The 18,744-nt window shown below is 38.1% G+C and overlaps 1 protein-coding gene and 1 long non-coding RNA gene across 3 annotated transcripts in view; one reads left to right on the top strand and one right to left on the bottom strand.

Annotated features, from left to right (window-relative positions):
• PPP1R42 (protein phosphatase 1 regulatory subunit 42) overlaps positions 1-18,257 on the top strand; it is a 39,280-nt gene extending 21,023 nt beyond the window's left edge. The window contains exons 5-8 of the mRNA XM_060116255.1: positions 1,370-1,487; positions 3,824-3,955; positions 11,353-11,512; positions 18,146-18,257. Of these exons, the coding sequence (XP_059972238.1) occupies positions 1,370-1,487; positions 3,824-3,955; positions 11,353-11,512; positions 18,146-18,257 (522 nt within the window). The remainder of the gene's footprint in view (positions 1-1,369; positions 1,488-3,823; positions 3,956-11,352; positions 11,513-18,145) is intronic.
• Positions 1-18,744, bottom strand: part of LOC132500917 (uncharacterized) — a 43,894-nt gene that overhangs the window by 1,988 nt on the left and 23,162 nt on the right. Inside the window, exons 2-3 of one of the 2 annotated variants that reach the window (XR_009534096.1) lie at positions 13,349-13,414; positions 11,746-11,824 (exon numbers count right to left, since the gene is read on the bottom strand). This is a non-coding gene — a long non-coding RNA (uncharacterized LOC132500917). Of the gene's footprint in view, positions 1-11,745; positions 11,825-13,348; positions 13,415-18,744 lie in introns of those variants that run through there. The other variant, XR_009534095.1, reaches the window with a different exon arrangement.

The raw sequence follows: 18,744 nt of genomic DNA, 5'->3' as shown, positions 1-18,744 counted from the left end.
GGCTATAGAGTAGAAAAAGTTTTTCCATTACTTGTTTTGAGTAATTCTTTACAGATTAAGTTTGGAGCATATATTGATATAAGAAATAAAGTATAAAGTATATTTCACTTCCATTAAATAGTAGCTAAGGGACTTCCCTGCTGGCACAGTGGTTAAGAATCACCTGCCAATGCAGGGGACACAGGTTCAAGCCCTGGTCCAGGAGGATCCCACATGCCGTGAAGCAACAAAGCCCGTGTGCCACAACTACTGAGCCTGCGATCTAGAGCCTGCGAGCTACAACTACTGAGCCCGCATGCCACAACTGCAAGTCCACAGGCCTAGACCCTGTGCTCTGCAATAAGAGAAGCCACTGCAATGAGAAACCCGCGCACCACAACGAAGAGTAGCCCCTGCTCGCCGCAACTAGAGAAAGCCCACGCACACCAACAAAGACCCAACGCAGCCAAAAATAAATAAATAAATAAAATTTTAAAAAATAGTAGATAAAGTAAAATATACACATAAAAAATGAGGAACGGGAGAAAGCAAGAAAAGGAATGAGAGAAAAACAGGGCATTGGAGACAGAGATATTGGATTGAAAAAAAAATCAAATAGGGAGAGAGAGGAGGTGAAGAGGGCAAACTGAGATAGCTGGTTCTTAAAGGCGATCAATCTGTTTTTCTCACATTTATTTGGATTTTCAACCATGGAATAACTTAATTATTCCTTTAAATATCAATAAGCTGATTTTCTTATAAGCTATTAAAACATGCAAATGTTTATGATGTACATAAAACAAAACTGTACCTACAGTATGATGACAATTAAAAAGGAAATCCCTATGCTCAAAAAGAAAACTAGAAGGATACATAACATACTAAAAGTGATCTTTGGGTGATGAGCACACAAGTTTTTTTTTTTTCTCCTATTTTCCCCTTTGATATTTTTTTAACAGATTTTTTAAAAGAAAAAGCAACAATAAATATTGCTTGCAATGTCAATGGACTGCTTACTTACTACTCCATAATGGCCTTAATCTGTAAACTTCCATAAGCTCCACTAAGAACAGGGCATCTTCTGTAGCATGGATAGCCAGAGGCAAAGTGGTTTCTGAGCTGCAGGTTGGGTCCATTTAAGGGAGTGTGACAGAGTAGAGTTCTGTGGCCCCAAACTCAGGACCTTATTTTTTGCCTCATCTTTAGTCCTCTCTATTATTAGTATAGACTGTTTTATCAAAAAAACATTTATTGTAACCTTCTAAGTACCTGGCACTGAGCTAGAACTCCATGGAAAACAGTAATTACCTTTAAAAACAGTTAACTGACATGAAAGAAATATTGATAATATGAAATACCCGTGTCTTTCTTTTTTCTTCTCTAATGATAGGATCTGGAGTGTTTACTGAACAAGTTGATGAAGCTGTGGAAAATGGATCTAAACAGAAATCCTGTTTGTCTCAAACCGAAATATAGAGATAGACTGATACTGGTGTCCAAATCACTGGGTACATGTTTATATTATATTAATATGATTTTCTTAGAGAAAGAGAGCTGGTTAACTCTTTAGTTAATTTATCAGCAAGCCTTCAGAGATATGAATATGACATCTGGATCTACAAAAATGGTCAACTTTAAATTTGATATTTTAATAAAAGCAAAAGTTAAAATTGAGAAATAAAATATGAAAAAGGTCTGCTGTTCAGAAATAATTAAGACATCAGACACTCTTTCTTTAAAAAGAAAATGTGGCTGTTACCAATAAAAGTGGTTAGTCATAAATGTGTAGAACTTGCTGGCCTTTTGCCAAATTTTCACTGGCACAAATCCTCTGACGATCCAGAGACTCTTGGTTCTGTAGATAAAATTGATCAAGGTTTTCATTGCTTGACACTTGCCAAATGGCACCTTAAGAACATACAGGAGTTCCTTTCATCTGAAAGGAGAGAAGGTGGGGAGTCCCTTTATGAGATCTGTACAAATAATAACATTCCTGAATCTGCACTATATAAGGGGAAATGGACCAATGCTCTTCAATAGGTACCAAGTTATACAGTATCAGAGAGATAATCACTGCCCTCTCACAGAGGAGATTTGTGAGAGTGTTTCTATGACATGCTGTACTTGAGTATAAAAACCAACGTATGGCAAAACCACTTCAAAGCTCATGGCTATAGTAAACCTTGGTTCATCATAATGCTAGTACAGTGGTTCTCTTGGGGGAAAGAGGGGATGACAGAGGGTATATCAGAAACATCCAAGACGATTTTTCAAAACACGTATGTGAGAGTCACACCTTACCTGCCCTTTACCCAACCAGCCAAGAGTAGGAAACAGAGAATACACAGGAAGAACAGTCATGTATATTTTTAAAGGTAAATTACTCGTATATTTGTACTTGGAATACTATCAGTCATTAAAAATTGTGTTTAAAGACGTGGTAAAATGCTCACAATACAATATTAAAAAGTAAGATGTGATACTGTATAAATAGAGAATTCCATTTTTATATAATACACACATATATACACAATACACACCTAGAAAACAAAACAATGCTAAGAAATATACTAAAGTGTTATCCGTGGTTGTCAGTGATTATTTCTGGTTGTGGAATACAGGCAATGTTTTGTTTTCTCCATTTCTTTGAATTTTCCAAATTTTACAACACACAAAATTATTTGTGTAATTTAATATGCTCAATTTTCAAAACTTTTTAAAAAAACAAAATGTAAAGATAGGGCTTCCCTGGTGGCGCAGTGGTTGAGAGTCCGCCTGCCAATGCAGGGGACACGGGTTCGTGCCCCGGTCCAGGAAGATCCCACATGCCACGGAGTGGCTGGGCCCGTGAGCCATGGCCGCTGAGCCTGCGCGTCCGGAGCCTGTGCTCCACAACGGGAGAGACCACAACAGTGAGAGGCCCGCGTACTGCAAAAAAAAAAAATGTAAAGATAGCTGAAATCTCACTTCATAGAACGAAGAGGCCAGCTATGTGATTATTCCTATTATATCCTATATCTTAGGATATAATAAGCATTATTAATGTATGTACTTTTAAAATACCATGTTACGGGCCTTCCTGGTGGTGCAGTGGTTGAGAGTACACCTGCTGATGCAGGGAATACGGGTTCGTGCCCCGGTCCGGGAGGATCCCATATGCCACGGAGCGGCTGGGCCCGTGAGCCATGGCCGCTGGGCCCGCGCGTCCGGAGCCTGTGCTCCGCAACAGGAGAGGCCACAATAGTGAGAGGCCCGCATACCACAAAAAAAATAAATAAATAAAATAAAATAAAATAAAATACCATGTTACATATATAAAACTTCTTATTGAAATTAACATAAAATATATTTTACTTTTTCCTATGAATAACCATAGAATTATTTAAATGAATAGATAATATTTAATTTTTGTTGAATATGACATTTTTGTTTTTTAAAATACTTTATGATACATGAAAGGTGACCATACATAAAATTGTTTATAATGATTACCTTTGTTAGTGATGGGAAGGAGAGATATGGATAGTAATTACAGAGCCTTTTTATGTTTTTTCCATCATGTTTCAGTTGTTTATAATATGCACATATTCTTTTTGAAATCAGAAAAAAAAATTAAAAATAAATAAAAGTTCAACAAAAACAGAAGCTGTGTAAATAAGGTATTTTAAAAATAAATTTATTTCAGCCTATTGTGTAGCTCTTCATGTGTCCTGAACCAGAGGTATATATATTGTATGTGTATAAATAATATTTATATATTGTATTTATAATGTTCATGCTGTATTGATACATAACATTTATAGCATTTATATACTACATTTTTTAACATATATATTTTCTCTAGAATTCCTTGATGGAAAAGAAATTAAAAATATGGAAAGACAATTCCTAATGAATTGGAAAGCATCCAAAGATGCCAAGAAAATCAGCAAAAAAAGGAACAGTAAGAACGAGGATATAAGTAACTCATACATAAGTAAGTAGGCTGTCATTCATTAGTTGATCACTTCTACTAGCAAAGGGAATATTCTACTCAACAACAAAAAAAAATACCAGAAATAAGGGGGGTTTGTGGGTACATGCATGTGTGTATAAGTGCTCCAGGGCACATAACTATAGAATGGAATGGAGAATATTTGTAATTTTTGAATTCTGAAATTGTGTGTTTTAAGATTTTGTGTTCACATTAATATTAGAATCCTTGTTACAAAATTAAAAATTAAGCTTTGCAGTTTCAAAAAGTCTTAAAAACAATGTTGTTATGAACTAGCACTGAAAAAATAAGAAAAAGAAAGAGTGTGTTTATTTAAAAGTAGATAAATTTTTACATAAACTATTTCTATTTAAGGTAAAGCAAATGGAACAAATATGGTGAAATGTACCCAATGTTAATTCTAGTTTGTTTGATTTTTAGATCACAATTGTAGCTGTTACTATTTATCACTGATTCAATAAATAAAATATAAATATATAAACAAATAAAAAAATAAGGGGGGTTGTTTAGATTTTTTATGGGCTTTTTTTAAACTTGTTTACAATTCCTAGGAAATTTTTCCTATAATGTTTATATATGAAAATGGTAGTTACCATATATGAAAAAAGCTATGTTTAGTTCATATTGAGTATAACTATGTCAGCTATATAAACAGAGAGCCATGAGGGTGGGGAAAAGTGTATAATTTTATATCTGGCAAAAGTGCATGACACTAGTTATGTAAATGGTGAAACAACAATCAGCTATGTAACTTGTGAAACAATTCACAAGTATGTTTGTTTAGCAAAAGTGCAAAAATCACATTTTTCATCAGGATAAAAAATTAAAATGTATCACAACCACATATGTTCCCTATACTCTGTGGCCTGTCCTCTTTTTTAAGTACACTCCAACATTTGAATATTTTGATTATAATATGCCTAAGGTTGTGTTACAAGGACACGCCAACCTCCCCTGCCTAACTAATGAAACTAAATGTAGCTAAGTATGATGTGTAATAATCATCTTTAGCATACTGGGGAGTATCCTAGAATTCACTCTTCACAGATTCTATAGTCCACAACGCTGAAATGAGGCCCTTGCTCTGTTCCGTGACAGTGTTTGAATGCTAATGGTCTTCTAATTCCACAGCTAAGGGGATGGAGACACAGAAAGATGTGAGACCAGGGGAAAAGGGAAACGGAAACCAAAACAGTGTAGTGAGGCTTTATGCATAGATAGCATATCCTAGGAGCTCTATCACTCTAGGACAAGGAGGTTGAGGTGAAGAGAAGCAGAGATGGAAAGCTCTGATGATTTTGCCATATTGTATCCCCTGAATATGAACTGTTAACATTATTTCAAAGAATTGGACTTTTTTAGCGGACAGTATTCACATGAGTGATGATACTGTGTTGGCAATATGAACTTCTCAAGATCTAAAACCTATAAAATGGACAGGAGGCATTTCTCCTCCTCTGCTTATACCTGGCTGGCTGTGAAGGGCAAAACTAGACTCAGGGTAAGGACTTGCATATTTTCAGTATCACCCCAAAGATGTCAAAGTACCACCAAAGCAATGTTGAGAAAGAAGAACAAAGCCATAGGGATCACACTCCCTGATTTCAAACTACAGTTGACCCTTGAACAGTGAGGAGGTTAGGGGCGCTAACCCTCCCCAAAGTCAAAAATCTACATGTAACTTTACAGTCAGCCCTCCATATCCTTCGTTCCACATCCAAGGAGTTAACCAACCTCAGATCGTGTAACACTGTAGTATATACTATAGAAAAAACTCCACATAAAAGTGGACTTGAGGAGTTCAAACCTGTGTCATTCAAGGGTATACTACTGTATACTACAAAGCTACGGTAACCAAAACAGTATGGTACTGGCACAAAAATAGACAGATCAATGGAACAGAATAGAGAGACCAGAAATAAACCCACGCCTATATAGCCAATTAATCTACAACAAAGGAGGCAAGAATATGCAATGGGGAAAAGACAACCTCTTCATTAAATGGTGTGAGGAAAACTAGACAGCTACATGCAAAAGAATCAAACTGGACCGGTTTCTCACACCATATACAAAAATAAACTCAAAAAGGATTAAAGGCTTAAACGTACGAGCTGAAACCATAAAACTCCTAGAAGAAAACACAGGCAGTGAACTCTTTGACATTGGTCTCAGCAATATTGTGTTGGATCTGTCTCCTCAGGCAAGGGAAACAAAAGCAAAACCAAACAAATGGGATTACATCAAACTCAAAAGCTTTTGCATAGCGAAGGAGACTACCAACATAGTGAAAAGACAGCCTACTGAATGGGAGAAGAAAATTGCAAATGATAGGACTGATAAGGGGTTAATATCCAAAATACACAAACAACTCATACAGCTCAGTATCAGAAAAGCAAATAACCCAATTAAAAGATGGGCAGTGGACCTGAATAGACATTTTTCCGAAGAAGACATACAGATGGTCAAGAGACACATGAAAAGATGCTCAACATCACTAATCATCAGGGAAATGCAAATCAAAACCACAATGAGATACCACCTTATACCTGTCAGAATGGCAATTATCAAAAAGACAACAAAATAATAAGTGTTGGCAAGGATGTGGAGAAAAGGGAACCCTGGTGCACTGCTGGTGAGATTGTAAATTGGTGCAGCCATCATGGTAAACAGCACAGAAGTTCCTCAAAAAATTAAAAATAGAACTGTCATATGGTCTAGCAATTTCACTTCTGGGTATCTACCCAAAGGAAACAAAAACATTAATTCAAAAAGATATACAGGGCCTCCCTGGTGGCGCAGTGGTTGAGAGTCCACCTGCCGATGCAGGGGATACGGGTTCGTGCCCCGGTCTGGGAGGATCCCATATGCCGTGGAGTGGCTGGGCCCGTGAGCCATGGCCGCTGGGCCTGCGCATCCGGAGCCTGTGCTCCGCAACGGGAGAGGGCACAACAGTGAGAGGCCCGCATACCGCAAAAAGAAAAAAAAATAAAAAAATAAAAAAAATAAAAATAAAAAAAAGATATACACACACCAATGTCCACTGCAGCATTATTTACTATAACCAAGATATGGAAGCAACCTAAGTATCCTTCAATAGAGGAATGGATAAAGAAGATTCGTGATATATACAATGGAATATTACTCAGCCATTAAAAATAAAAATAAAATCTTACCGTTTGTGACAACATGGATGGATATAGAGGGTATTATGCTAAGTAAAATAAGTCAGAAAGAGAAAGACCAACACTGAATGATCTCACTTATATGTGGAATCTAAAAAACGAAACAAAACAAAACAAAAACAGACTCATAGAAACAGAGAAGCAGTGGTTGCCGGGGAAGCGGGGTGAAACACGTGAAGGGGATTAAGAGGTAAACCTCCAGTTATAAAATGAATAAGCCACAGGGACGTAATATACAACACAAAGAATATGGTCAACAATATTATAATAACTTTGCATGAGGACATATGGTTACTAGGCTTATGGTGGTCATCATTTCACAATGATACAAATGTCAAATCACTATGTGGTACTCCTGAAGCTAGCAAGATATTGTACATCAACTATATTTCAATAAATAAATAAAGTGATTTTAGGCACACCTTGTTTTATTGCGCTTTACTTTATTGCGCTTCACAGATAATGCATTTTATACAAACTGAAGGTTTGTGGCAACACTTTGTCAAGCAAGTTAATTGGCACCATTTTCCCAACAGCATTTCCAATAGACATATCTCCAAAGAAGACCTACAAATGGCCAACAGGTATATTTTTTAAATGCTCAATGTCACTAATCAACAGGGAAAGGCAAATCAAAACCACAATGATGGGACTTCCCTGGTGGTTCAGTGGCTAAGACTCTGTACTCCCAATGCAGGGGGCCTGGGTTCAATCCCTGGTCAGGGAACTAGATCCCACATGCCACAACTAAGAGTTCACATGCTGCAACTAAAAAAAACATCCTGCATGCCGCAACTAAAAATCCTGCATGCCGCAATGAAGATCAAAGATCCCGCGTGCCACAACTAAGACGCAACACAGCCAAATAAATAAATAAATATTTTTTAAAAAAACACAATGAGATACTTCCTTATACCTGTCAGGATGGCTATTATCAAATGACAAAAAAAAAATGTTGGTGAGGACATGGATAAAATTGGAACCCTTGCACACTGTCAGTGGGAATGCAAAATGGTGCAACCAATGTGAAAAACAGTATGGCAGTGCCTCAATATTTTAAAATAGAATAACCATATGATCCAGCAATCCCCCTTCTGAGTATTTACCCAGAAGAACTGAAATCAGGATCTTAAAGACATGTTAACCCTCCTATGTTCACTGCAGTACTATTCACAATAGCCAAGATGTAGAAACCTAAATGTCCACTGACAGATGAATGGATAAAGAAAATAACGTATATACAAACAATGGAATACTATTCAGCCTTAAAAAAAGGGAAATTCTGTAATATGAAACAATGTGGATGAACCTTGAGGACATTATGCTGAATGAAACAAGCCAGTCACAGAAAGACAAATATTGCATAATTCCACATATATGAGGTATCTAAAATAGTCTAATTCATAGAATCAAAGAGTGGAATGGTGGCTGCCCAGGGCTAGGGGTGGTGGAAGAAATGGGGAGTTACTAATCAACAGGCATAAAGTTTCAGTCAAGCAAGATGAATAAACTCTAGAGGTCTGCTGTACAAAGTTGTACCTAGAGTCAACAATAATGTATTTATTGTACACTTAAAAAATAAACAGGGTACCTCCCTGGTGGCGCAGTGGTTGAGAGTCCGCCTGCCGATGCAGGGGATGCGGGTTCGTGCCCCGGTCTGGGAGGATCCCATATGCCGCGGAGCGGCTGGGCCCGTGAGCCGTGGCCGCTGGGCCTGCGCATCCGGAGCCTGTGCTCCGCAACGGGAGAGGCCACAACAGTGAGAGGCCCGCATACCGCAAAAAAAAATAAAATAAAAAAATAAAATAAAATAAAAAAAATAAACAGGGTAGATTTCATGTTAAGTGTTCCTACCACAATTTTTTTAAAAGCCATACAGAATGTTATATAGTACAGAAGCATCATTTCATACCTTGTTGTAGTTGCTATCATGATAATCATTAATAATTTAAAATGGAAAGCACTCCAGTCTAGGAAGCCAAGAAGAGGAGGCAAGGGAAGAAAAGAGAGCTAACATTTATTGTGCCAAACATTTCAGATATTTATGCGCACTACTGCTTTAATCATTTTAACTTGTGGGAAAGGTAATTATTATATCCATTTTGCAGCTGAGAAAGCTGAGTTTTAGAAAGATGAAATAACTTGTCTAAGGTCACAAAGATAGCAGGGAGACAGTGATTAATCAGTTATCTGACTTCATCAAACAGCTTTGGCTTCTAGTGACCACTCTACTGATGACTGGCTGAATCATGCTTGGACCCAAGGACAATAATGTCTGCTCTACGTAGAAATTCACTTCAGTTTGGTGGGAATTTAGAAAAATCTGCAAATGTGTAAATATGTGATATGTAAACATATAATTTTTATAAACAAAAAAGGAACTAGGGAGAAAAATGAGACTATATTATGAAAGAACTTTGAAATTTTAAAAGCATTCAAATAGAGGGGCTTCCCTGGTGGCGCAGTGGTTTGAGAGTCCGCCTGCCGATGCAAGGGACACGGGTTCGTGCCCCGGTCCGGGAGGATCCCACATGCCGCAGAGCGGCTGGGCCCGTGAGCCATGGCCGCTGAGCCTGCACGTCCGGAGCTTGTGCTCCGCAACGGGAGAGGCCACAACAGTGAGAGGCCCGCGTACCACAAAAAAAAAAAAAAAAAAAAGTATTCAAATAGATTATATGATGTACTATATTGAAAAATAGACTGTAAGGTCAATCAAATTAAAATTAAATTGAAATTGAAAGCTGACTAGCTGTAATAGAAATTATGTGAGTTTTCCTCAGGAGTACTCAGTTATTCTCTCTTGGCCATCTATAGATGTCCTTCTTCCTCACCACCTACACATGTTTGCCAACCTCATCCAAACAAATGGTACAGTTCTGAGCTTCCCAGGCTTACAACCTGTGATATCCCTAGATATACGTATTTAACACGCAATAACTCTGTCCTTAGGTATGTGGCCAATAGCTTACACTGTAGTCTTTATGTAAAGTGTCTGTTATTGCCACTCAGGAGAAATGGAAAAAATGACTTAAAGTCTAGAAGATATACTGTGTATATTTTTAAATCTACAATAGACCTTCAGGTCTTTAGAAGAGCTAAGATGAACCATTTAAAGATACCTCTGTACAACCAAATACATTATAAGTGAACAGGAATTCTTAGGAAGATAGTCATCTTTGTATTTCTGACTACATATTTCTGGTAGCCCTATAAATTTGGAGCTCTATATGGTAAAATTAACTCAGACTTCAAGGATGTTACAATAAAAAAATCTTGTCTTACGTTTGGTAGTAGATAGCTAGTGGGAAGCAGCCGCATAGCACAGGGAGATCAGCTCAGTGCTTTGTGACCGCCTGGAGGGGTGGGATAGGGAGGGCGGGAGGGAGACTCAAAAGGGAGGGGATATGGGAACATATGTATATGTATAACTGATTAAATTTGTTATAAAGCAAAAAAATAAAAATAAAAATAAATTAAAAAAATAAAAATAAAAATCTTGTCTTAAATATAGTCACACAACTATATAGCTCAAAATTAGAAGCAAAGTCAAACACTTTAACAAAATTCAACATATCTGAATGCCCTTCAGCGTTTTTTTTTTTTTTTGGTTGAACTGGTTTCGTTTTATTCATCATTTACTTTTGTAGTGCTTTGATGGATATATTCATTTAGTCATTTAATAAACATTTGTTGAGCATCTTAGATGTGCCCAACACTATGCTAGGCCCGGGGAATTAGAGGCGAATAAGGCAGTCTCCACTTAAAAGGAAATCATTGCTGGAAAGGAAGGAGGATCTTTAAACAGGGAAACGATGTGGAATGTTAAGTTTGGAAATAAAGGTATGAACATATTACAAAAACTATAATTGACTAATCTACTCCCTAGAGGTTAAACACACTGAAAAAATAAACTCATAACAGCAAAATGCAAGGGCAGTTAATATTAATGTTGGTATACCCATTTTGTCTATGAGAGTTGACCATAAACTTTCCTGTGTAGGTTCTCATGTATGAAAGTCTGTGATATTTTTATCTTGGATATTAATTTTTTATTGGTTTTGCTGTGGATCTATATAACGTCATCTAATTCCATTTCATAAAACATAATTTTAGATAGTCTAATGCTTTTCTATGCCATGTTTGCAATTTAGTTATTAGTTTCAAAGCAGAATGCTTTTAATTCTTTGTATGTTACAGGTAACTTTGAAACAATGCATCACATAGTTCCTGTTTATTACCCACAGGTGGGTAAGCCAAAATCAGTTTTTTTCTCTGATAGACAAAGATACCTTGCAAATGGAAATGCATCTCCAGAAAGCTCCCAAGAAGATAACCCTAAAATTATTGAAGACATGGGGTAGGTTCTTTCAAATATTTTTGTGTGTGATTTATCTTTGGGGGGGGGGATGGGACACCCTCACTGTCAACAGCACAGAGGAAGAGAGCCCCTCCGTCTGTCTCCTCGTTCTCTGTTGCAGTGGAAGGGTTGATTCAGGAAGAGCTGGGAGTCACAGACTAGATACACCTACTGAGGTAGGGCAGGTGACTCAGGAAAGTCCCAGAAGCAGCATGTAAAGATGTCTGAATGAGCAGGGATCATATCGAAGGAGCCCGAGGCCCAGATGATAAAGGGTGGTCCATTAGTGAGTAGATGGCTACAGCAGGGCATCTGGTGGCAGAAAGGAGGAGAAGGCAGAGCATTACAGAGATAGGCTACTTCCACCACTTCTCCAAACCAAAGGTTCTTAATCTGGTGTCCCTGAAGGATACATTAGAAGTTTCATTAGATTCTCAAAGAGATTTATGATCCAAAAAGTAGTTTAAGAATCACTATTCTAGGGCTTCCCTGGTGGCGCAGTGGTTGAGAGTCCGCCTGCCGACACAGGGGACGCGAGTTCGTGCCCCGGTCCGGGAAGATCCCACATGCCACGGAGCAGCTGGGCCCGTGAGCCATGGCCGCTAAGCCTACGTGTCCGGAGTCTGTGCTCCGCAATGGGAGAGGCCACAACAGTGAGAGGCCCGCGTACCGCAAAAAAAAAAAAAAAAAAAAAGAATCACTATTCTAAACCTTGAGTTTATACATAATTTAGCTCATTATGAATCAGCTGAGTCTCCTAATGAGAAGAAAATTGCTTTTTTCAGCTTTAAAAAAGATGTTATTGCTGTGATGTAAAGATAAATCATACCAGAAAATAACTTCCTTTATTCATAAAACTAACAGCCACCTGCTATATGCCAGACAATACTCAATATAATAAAAACTCAAATGAGATAGTCCTGATCTCAAAGATCTTGCAACAAGTTAGTGTGAGAGTCAAATGTGATGCCACTACTATATATTGTGATAAATGCTATGGGCGTTATAAACCAGATCCTCATACATCCTACAAATTATCCATTCAACTTTTCTTCATTTATAATCAATACAATGACTGCTCTATTGATCTTTCCGATCATACCATAGTAGTCACTACAATATAATAAAGGGCCATAGCGTATTTCATTGAGAAAGTAATCAGAGCCTGTGGATGTACTTTGGAATAGATTTCCTTTTTCCAGAACTGCCTGATGAAGGTCACGTGGGTTTGTCACGAGACCCTCTTTGCAGGGTCCAGTCAAGGGATGGTGATTTAGCATTCCTTAATGGAGCCCTCCTGAAGAAGACCCATGAACAACAGTGCTGCACTATCCTACCCCCATTCCCTGAAGAGTGGCTTAGGCTTGCCAGGAGAGGCTTAAGGGAGAGAGAGTCCTATGAGTCTGGAAAATGCTTTATCTGGGGAGAGGCGATAGGATATATAAGGAGTCCTAGTTTTGGTCTTGCCTCCTCTCCATTCACACACATAAAAACCAGAGGCTATGTGAGAATTTGCCTTACTGATTATGTCCATTATCACTGCCATCAAAACCATAGCCAGGGGCCTCCCTGGTGGCGCAGTGGTTGAGGGTCCGCCTGCCGATGCAGGGGATACGGGTTCGTGCCCCGGTCTGGGAGGATCCCATGTGCCGCGGAGCGGCTGGGCCCGTGAGCCGTGGCCGCTGGGCCTGCGCGTCCGGAGCCTGTGCTCCGCAGCGGGAGGGGCCACAACAGTGAGAGGCCCACATAACGCAAAAAGGAAAAAAAAAAAAAAAAAAAAAAAACCATAGCCAGTTTGTTCATAGCACCCCAACAGTTTCTTAAAGATTTACATACCTCACGTCAATTCCACAACAGTGTTCTTGAGTCTTGTCTCTTTGCCAAGCATTTTGAAAGGTCTTGCTAGTATATCATCAAGGTGGAAAAGAAAACGATAAAAATGAACACAGCTTCAGAAAACAATATTGGTAAATCTGTACATTGCCACACACACTGTTAGATCAGTTGCGAGCTATGGCACATACCACATATTCTATAGCCCCAAGCAAAACTCTAGTCCCTAGGACTGCACTGACAAATCACTATATTCTCATTTTCCTGACTAGGAACACTAAACACAGAGCTAAATGCATTTTTGACTGCTAAGTACTGCTAAGATAGGCTACCCTAAAGGAACCAGCAGAACAGAGGGGTTCCTGTGAGAATAATACAAAGAATGCCCTGCCGCTGCCATTATCCGTGAAGTTTACTATGTTCAATCCTGATTCCCAAGTTTTATAATGCGAAAAAGTATTACATAGACATTTTCTTTTAAATATTTTTTATTTCCTCATGTAACATTTTCATTGAGGACATGCCAAAATATTGTTTTGGCATCACAAATGATCTAAGTCTTATTAAATGGGAATATCAGTTCTACCTCTCTTTAATAAAAGATGACCAAATATATTACAGAATCTCATTAAGCTCTTGATAATAGATTGTTAGGGTATGCCTACTGCTAACACTTTACTAATTTAGTGTAAGGCTAAGAGACAATGAGGATAACATTAGAAGGTTAGTAAAGTATTAAAAACAAAATATGCGGCCCAAATGTAAAGGACAGATTTTTAGTTTCTAAAAGCGTTGATTAAACCAATTCCTTCCCTTAATGACTTGGAGGATAATGCGCTGGCATCAGCAGAAGAGTCCCCTACAGTCTATATTTAAGATTCGAGGTGGGGAGCCTGTTCAGAGGTGGAAAGGAGCTTAGAGCCTTCTTCCAAAACGCTAAAAGTATGTGCCCCACACTCCTTTACGGTTTACACCCTGAAAGCTGTGCCTGTATCCTATATGGAACACAGTGAAGCAAAATCTGTCCAATGACAGGGGAATGTTTTCCACCTCCTTTATAAATGCATGCAGTCTGTGCTCATGTATATTTACACAAGCCTGCTTTCCCTACAGGGAGGAAAAAGTCAGACTCATTGACGTTGCTTTTGACCCTCAAACTGAACTTGATACTATCAACGTACACTTTAATTAAAGATTAGTTCAACACTATTTTTTATTTAAAGGCTGATTCTGAACAAATGCCTTCACTGTTCAATTAAAAATAACATATGTATTAAACAAAAAATGTGCACATATTGCTTCTTTCTATGTTTGTCACAGTAAATACTTCTGACAGATGTTTCCTCTCTTTTCAAACATGCTAGGAGGTACTTGAGCCTTAGTAATTTAAAAATGGACATTAAAGGCAGTTATACATTGTAAATAAGATCCACTGAGAATACAGTACTGTACAACGAAAAAAGCAAACTGTTACTTGATTAACTATCTTTCAAGCCTAAGTGATGTCAATAGAGTCAATCCATCTCTTTTCTTAATGTAAAAATAATAACTTTCTAGATGGGTTAGAATGCCCTTAGCTTCAGATACCTTTAAGGAATGTGAATCCCTGGGACCCATAATTCACAGGAAATGTTCACTGTATGTTATTTAACTATTTATAAAATACCTACTACCTTTAGTTAGAATATGGAAGCATTAGGTTTCTTTGAGTTAAAAAATGACCTTTAAAAACAGTACAAATAATTTGTTTTTACCACTGTTAAGGTTATGTTTGAACAGTTGTAACAAGAGATCTCCTATGTGCTTCAAGAAGAATTTTTTAAAACTTAGATAAGACTTTTAGTCATGAAACTCTGGAATGATCTTACATAAACTCATCTGCAAAGCTCTAAATGTCTTTAATTTTGCTGTGTTCAACCTAACCTCTAATTAACTTTCATATGCAAAATAAATGTATGTATCAGTAACGTAGATATAACATTAAGATTCTGGTTTGCAGTTCTCAAAGAACCCTTTGAAATTAGGACAACCCTAATCCCTCAAAAAAAAGCAATAGTGGTGAGCGACAAAGTGTTTCTTTAGAACAGTGTAAACTCACTTTTGTGACTTCTAGTCTCAACTCTGTCAATGGCTCACTCTGTGAACAAGAGTTATGTAAGATCTAAGTTATAAAAATTGTATTCATTATTTTCCATTTTAAAATGTCTACTTCGAAAGCTTAGTCTTCATTACCCAAACAAATTATAAAACACAGTAGGACCCTTTGAGATAAGAATACTATCAGCCCCATTTTATACATGGGGAAAATGAGTGTTGCAGAAGCCCAGTCAGAGGGGCCCAAAGTCACAGGATTGCCATGAGGCAGAGGTGGGACTTGTATCCAGGTCGTTGACTGCAAAGGCCAAGCTCTTAACTACACTGCAAGGGGGGCTCAAAAACACCCTAAAGTACAGGCAGATAAAGTAAGTAAGGGAAGCAGGTGAGAATGTGACTGAGGTAAACTGGAGAGCACATGTCCAACTAAAGGCAACTGCAGCCTGCAGCTACTCGGCTCCAAAATGGTATAGCCAGGCAGACATGTTGAAGGTGAGAAATGAGACTAGCTAGCAAGCAAGACATCTAGATTGTGAAATCATCTGATTTTTAAAATGTTTTAAATATTGGATCGTTTTCTTCTTTAAAAATGTCCATTAAAGTGAATAAAAAGAAAAAAATCAAGTAATGTTAGCAAGGATATGGAGCAACTGGAACTCTCACACACTACGGGTGGGAATGCAAAAAATACTTCAGCCAATTTGGAAAATAGTTTGACATATTCTTACAAGGTTAAACACACACCACATTCAGCAGTCCCACTCCTAGGTACTTCCCCAGGGGGAATGAAAACCTATAGTCACACAAAAATCTGAGCCCTAATGTTTTCAGTGGCTTCCTCATAATCACCAAAAATTGGAAACGACCCAAAGGTCTCTCAACTAGGGAATGGATAAACAAACTGTGGTACATCCATCCAATGGAATACTACTACCCAGCATTAAAAAGGAATGAACTAGCAATACATGACACAACATGGATAGACCTCAAAAGCAAAAGAAGCCAGACTTATGCAAAGCAAAAGAAGCCAGACTTCAGGGAGATCAGCTCAGTACTTTGTGACCACCTAGAGGGGTGGGATAGGGAGGGTGGGAGGGAGACGCAGGGGGAGGGGATATGGGGATATATGTATACATATAGCTGATTCACTTTGCAACTAACACAACAGTATAAAGCAATTATACTCCAATAAAGATGTTTAAAAAAAATAAAATATAATAAAATACAGAAGACAGACTTAAAAGGCTACACACTGTATGATTCCATGACATTCTGGCAAAGGCAAAACTGTAGAGAGAAAATATCAGTAGTTGCTGAGGACCTGGGGTTGACTACAAAGGGTCAACACAAGGGAATTTTGGGGGGGTGATGAAATGTTGCATATCTTTATTGTGGTAGTAGTTACATGACTGTTAGTGTTTATCAAAACTGCTGAACTATACACTCAAAAGAGTGAATTTAAGCCTGTAAATTATACCTTAATTAAACAATGAGGGAAGTCGTTGAAAGGTGAAAAAAAGCACCAACTCTATAAAACCCATTGATATAGCTATATAACAAATCAATATATTTTCTTCACTGGTATGTGTGATTATTTTACAATATAAAGATAAGATGCCAAAGTATTTGACACATTTAAAAAAAAGATAAGTATGATTTTAAGACCTACATCACGCTCAGTGAAATAAAATCTACGGCACTCTAAAACCAGATTAGACAAGAACTCCAAAGAAAGACATACTATAAAAATAGTATTTGGATTGTTCATAGGGAGTCAAGTTAAAGTATGCCCTTTATTGAGATAGCAGATACAAAAAATGTTTGCAAATAATGAAAAACCCTACAAATAGTAAATAGAAGAGTATGGTGAAAAGTACAGGTGTTAGGGTCAATCTGCCTGGCTTGACTCCTGTCTCTGCCACTTACTATCTAGGTGACCTTGGACAAGTTACTTCAACCCTCTGAGCTTTATTTTTCTCAACTGTAAATGTAAAGTCCTCAAAGGGTTTTTGTAAAGACAAAATGAGAAAATAAAGTGCTTTTCGTATAGCACTTAAGAAGTGCTAAATAAGGTACCTGCTACTAATTTATGTAATGTGGAAAATTTGAAGATTTTCATCTTCCATTTTGAACTTAATTGCAAATACTGGTTTCTTGCAGGAAGCAGGACTACTCTAGAGTCATCAGAGGGTTCAGAGAGGCTGCTTAGAGTGGCAGCAGATAGGACAAGGGGGGTGGCCTGCAGTGGCTGGTCTTGTTACATCAGTCCTTTCTTTGGAACTTGACTGTTGGGCAACTCAGCAGGCAACTGGCCAGGCACTGTTAGCAGTGAAGTGCCTCTGCTGTGCCTGCACCTCCACCCCACCTCCTGAAGCAGCAGGAGACTCTAGCAGGCTAGGCTAGGGTGAGGTGTGTGAGGTGCCAGCGTGCCTACCCTAGTCGGCCCACCTTCCCCCCGTATTCTTATGTCCCCATCTCTCCCAACTCATAGATTTTCCACATTCTTCCCTTCCTGGGGGGGGGGGGAATCTTTGTTTCTGCTTCCTTTCAAGCCTGAGAAGAGGCACACAGTTTAGTAACTAATCATTAGCCTTCACTATTGTTATGTGTCCTAGATTATATACGTTTGCTACCTGTTGTGGATAACTTTCATCTTTGAAATAATTTAAACGCTGTTTTGTTCTGTTTTTTTCTCTCTCAATACAGGAATCTCTCTTTGAAGGAATCTGAAAGCTTGCTGACCAAAAATGATGTATGTGAACCTCACCTTCTTCATAACTCAAAAGTAAAAGAAAATGTGTTTGTAAAAAACCAGTAAATTCAGCCTTAAGCGATCTGAAACGTGTGACTCTTTACCTTTATCGCATTACTAGGCAACGTCATCCTTTGGGGTTTGTAGCTTTACGGTATCTCATGATATAAGAAGAACCTTTTGAGTTCTTGTTTGATTTGCTTCTTTACAGAATCCGAAACAGTGCTTTCCAACTGCTTTATTCCTCATTACACACAATTTACAGGGGAAATAAAGGTGTGCTTTCTCCTTCACCAAAAGAAAGTAATCCTTTTTTGAACCGATGGTATTTTGGTGTGCTTCTTTCTAAAGTGTAAATCGAACTACAGTTACGGAATGGGAATCGAGATGAAAACCTGAGGATTCTTTTGATTCACTAGTATACTTAAAGTGTGTGGAATTCTACACTCGAATACAATAAGTGCCACCATTACTATGCACTAGTCGGTGGCTCCAATTTTAAAATCTATGGTAAAGGGTGAAATTATGTCAGGTATACAAGAGCGCTTTCATT

This window comes from Mesoplodon densirostris, chromosome 13, assembly GCF_025265405.1.
Source record: "Mesoplodon densirostris isolate mMesDen1 chromosome 13, mMesDen1 primary haplotype, whole genome shotgun sequence".
NCBI lineage: Eukaryota > Metazoa > Chordata > Mammalia > Artiodactyla > Ziphiidae > Mesoplodon > Mesoplodon densirostris.
This window is presented reverse-complemented; position numbering and strand designations above follow the sequence as displayed.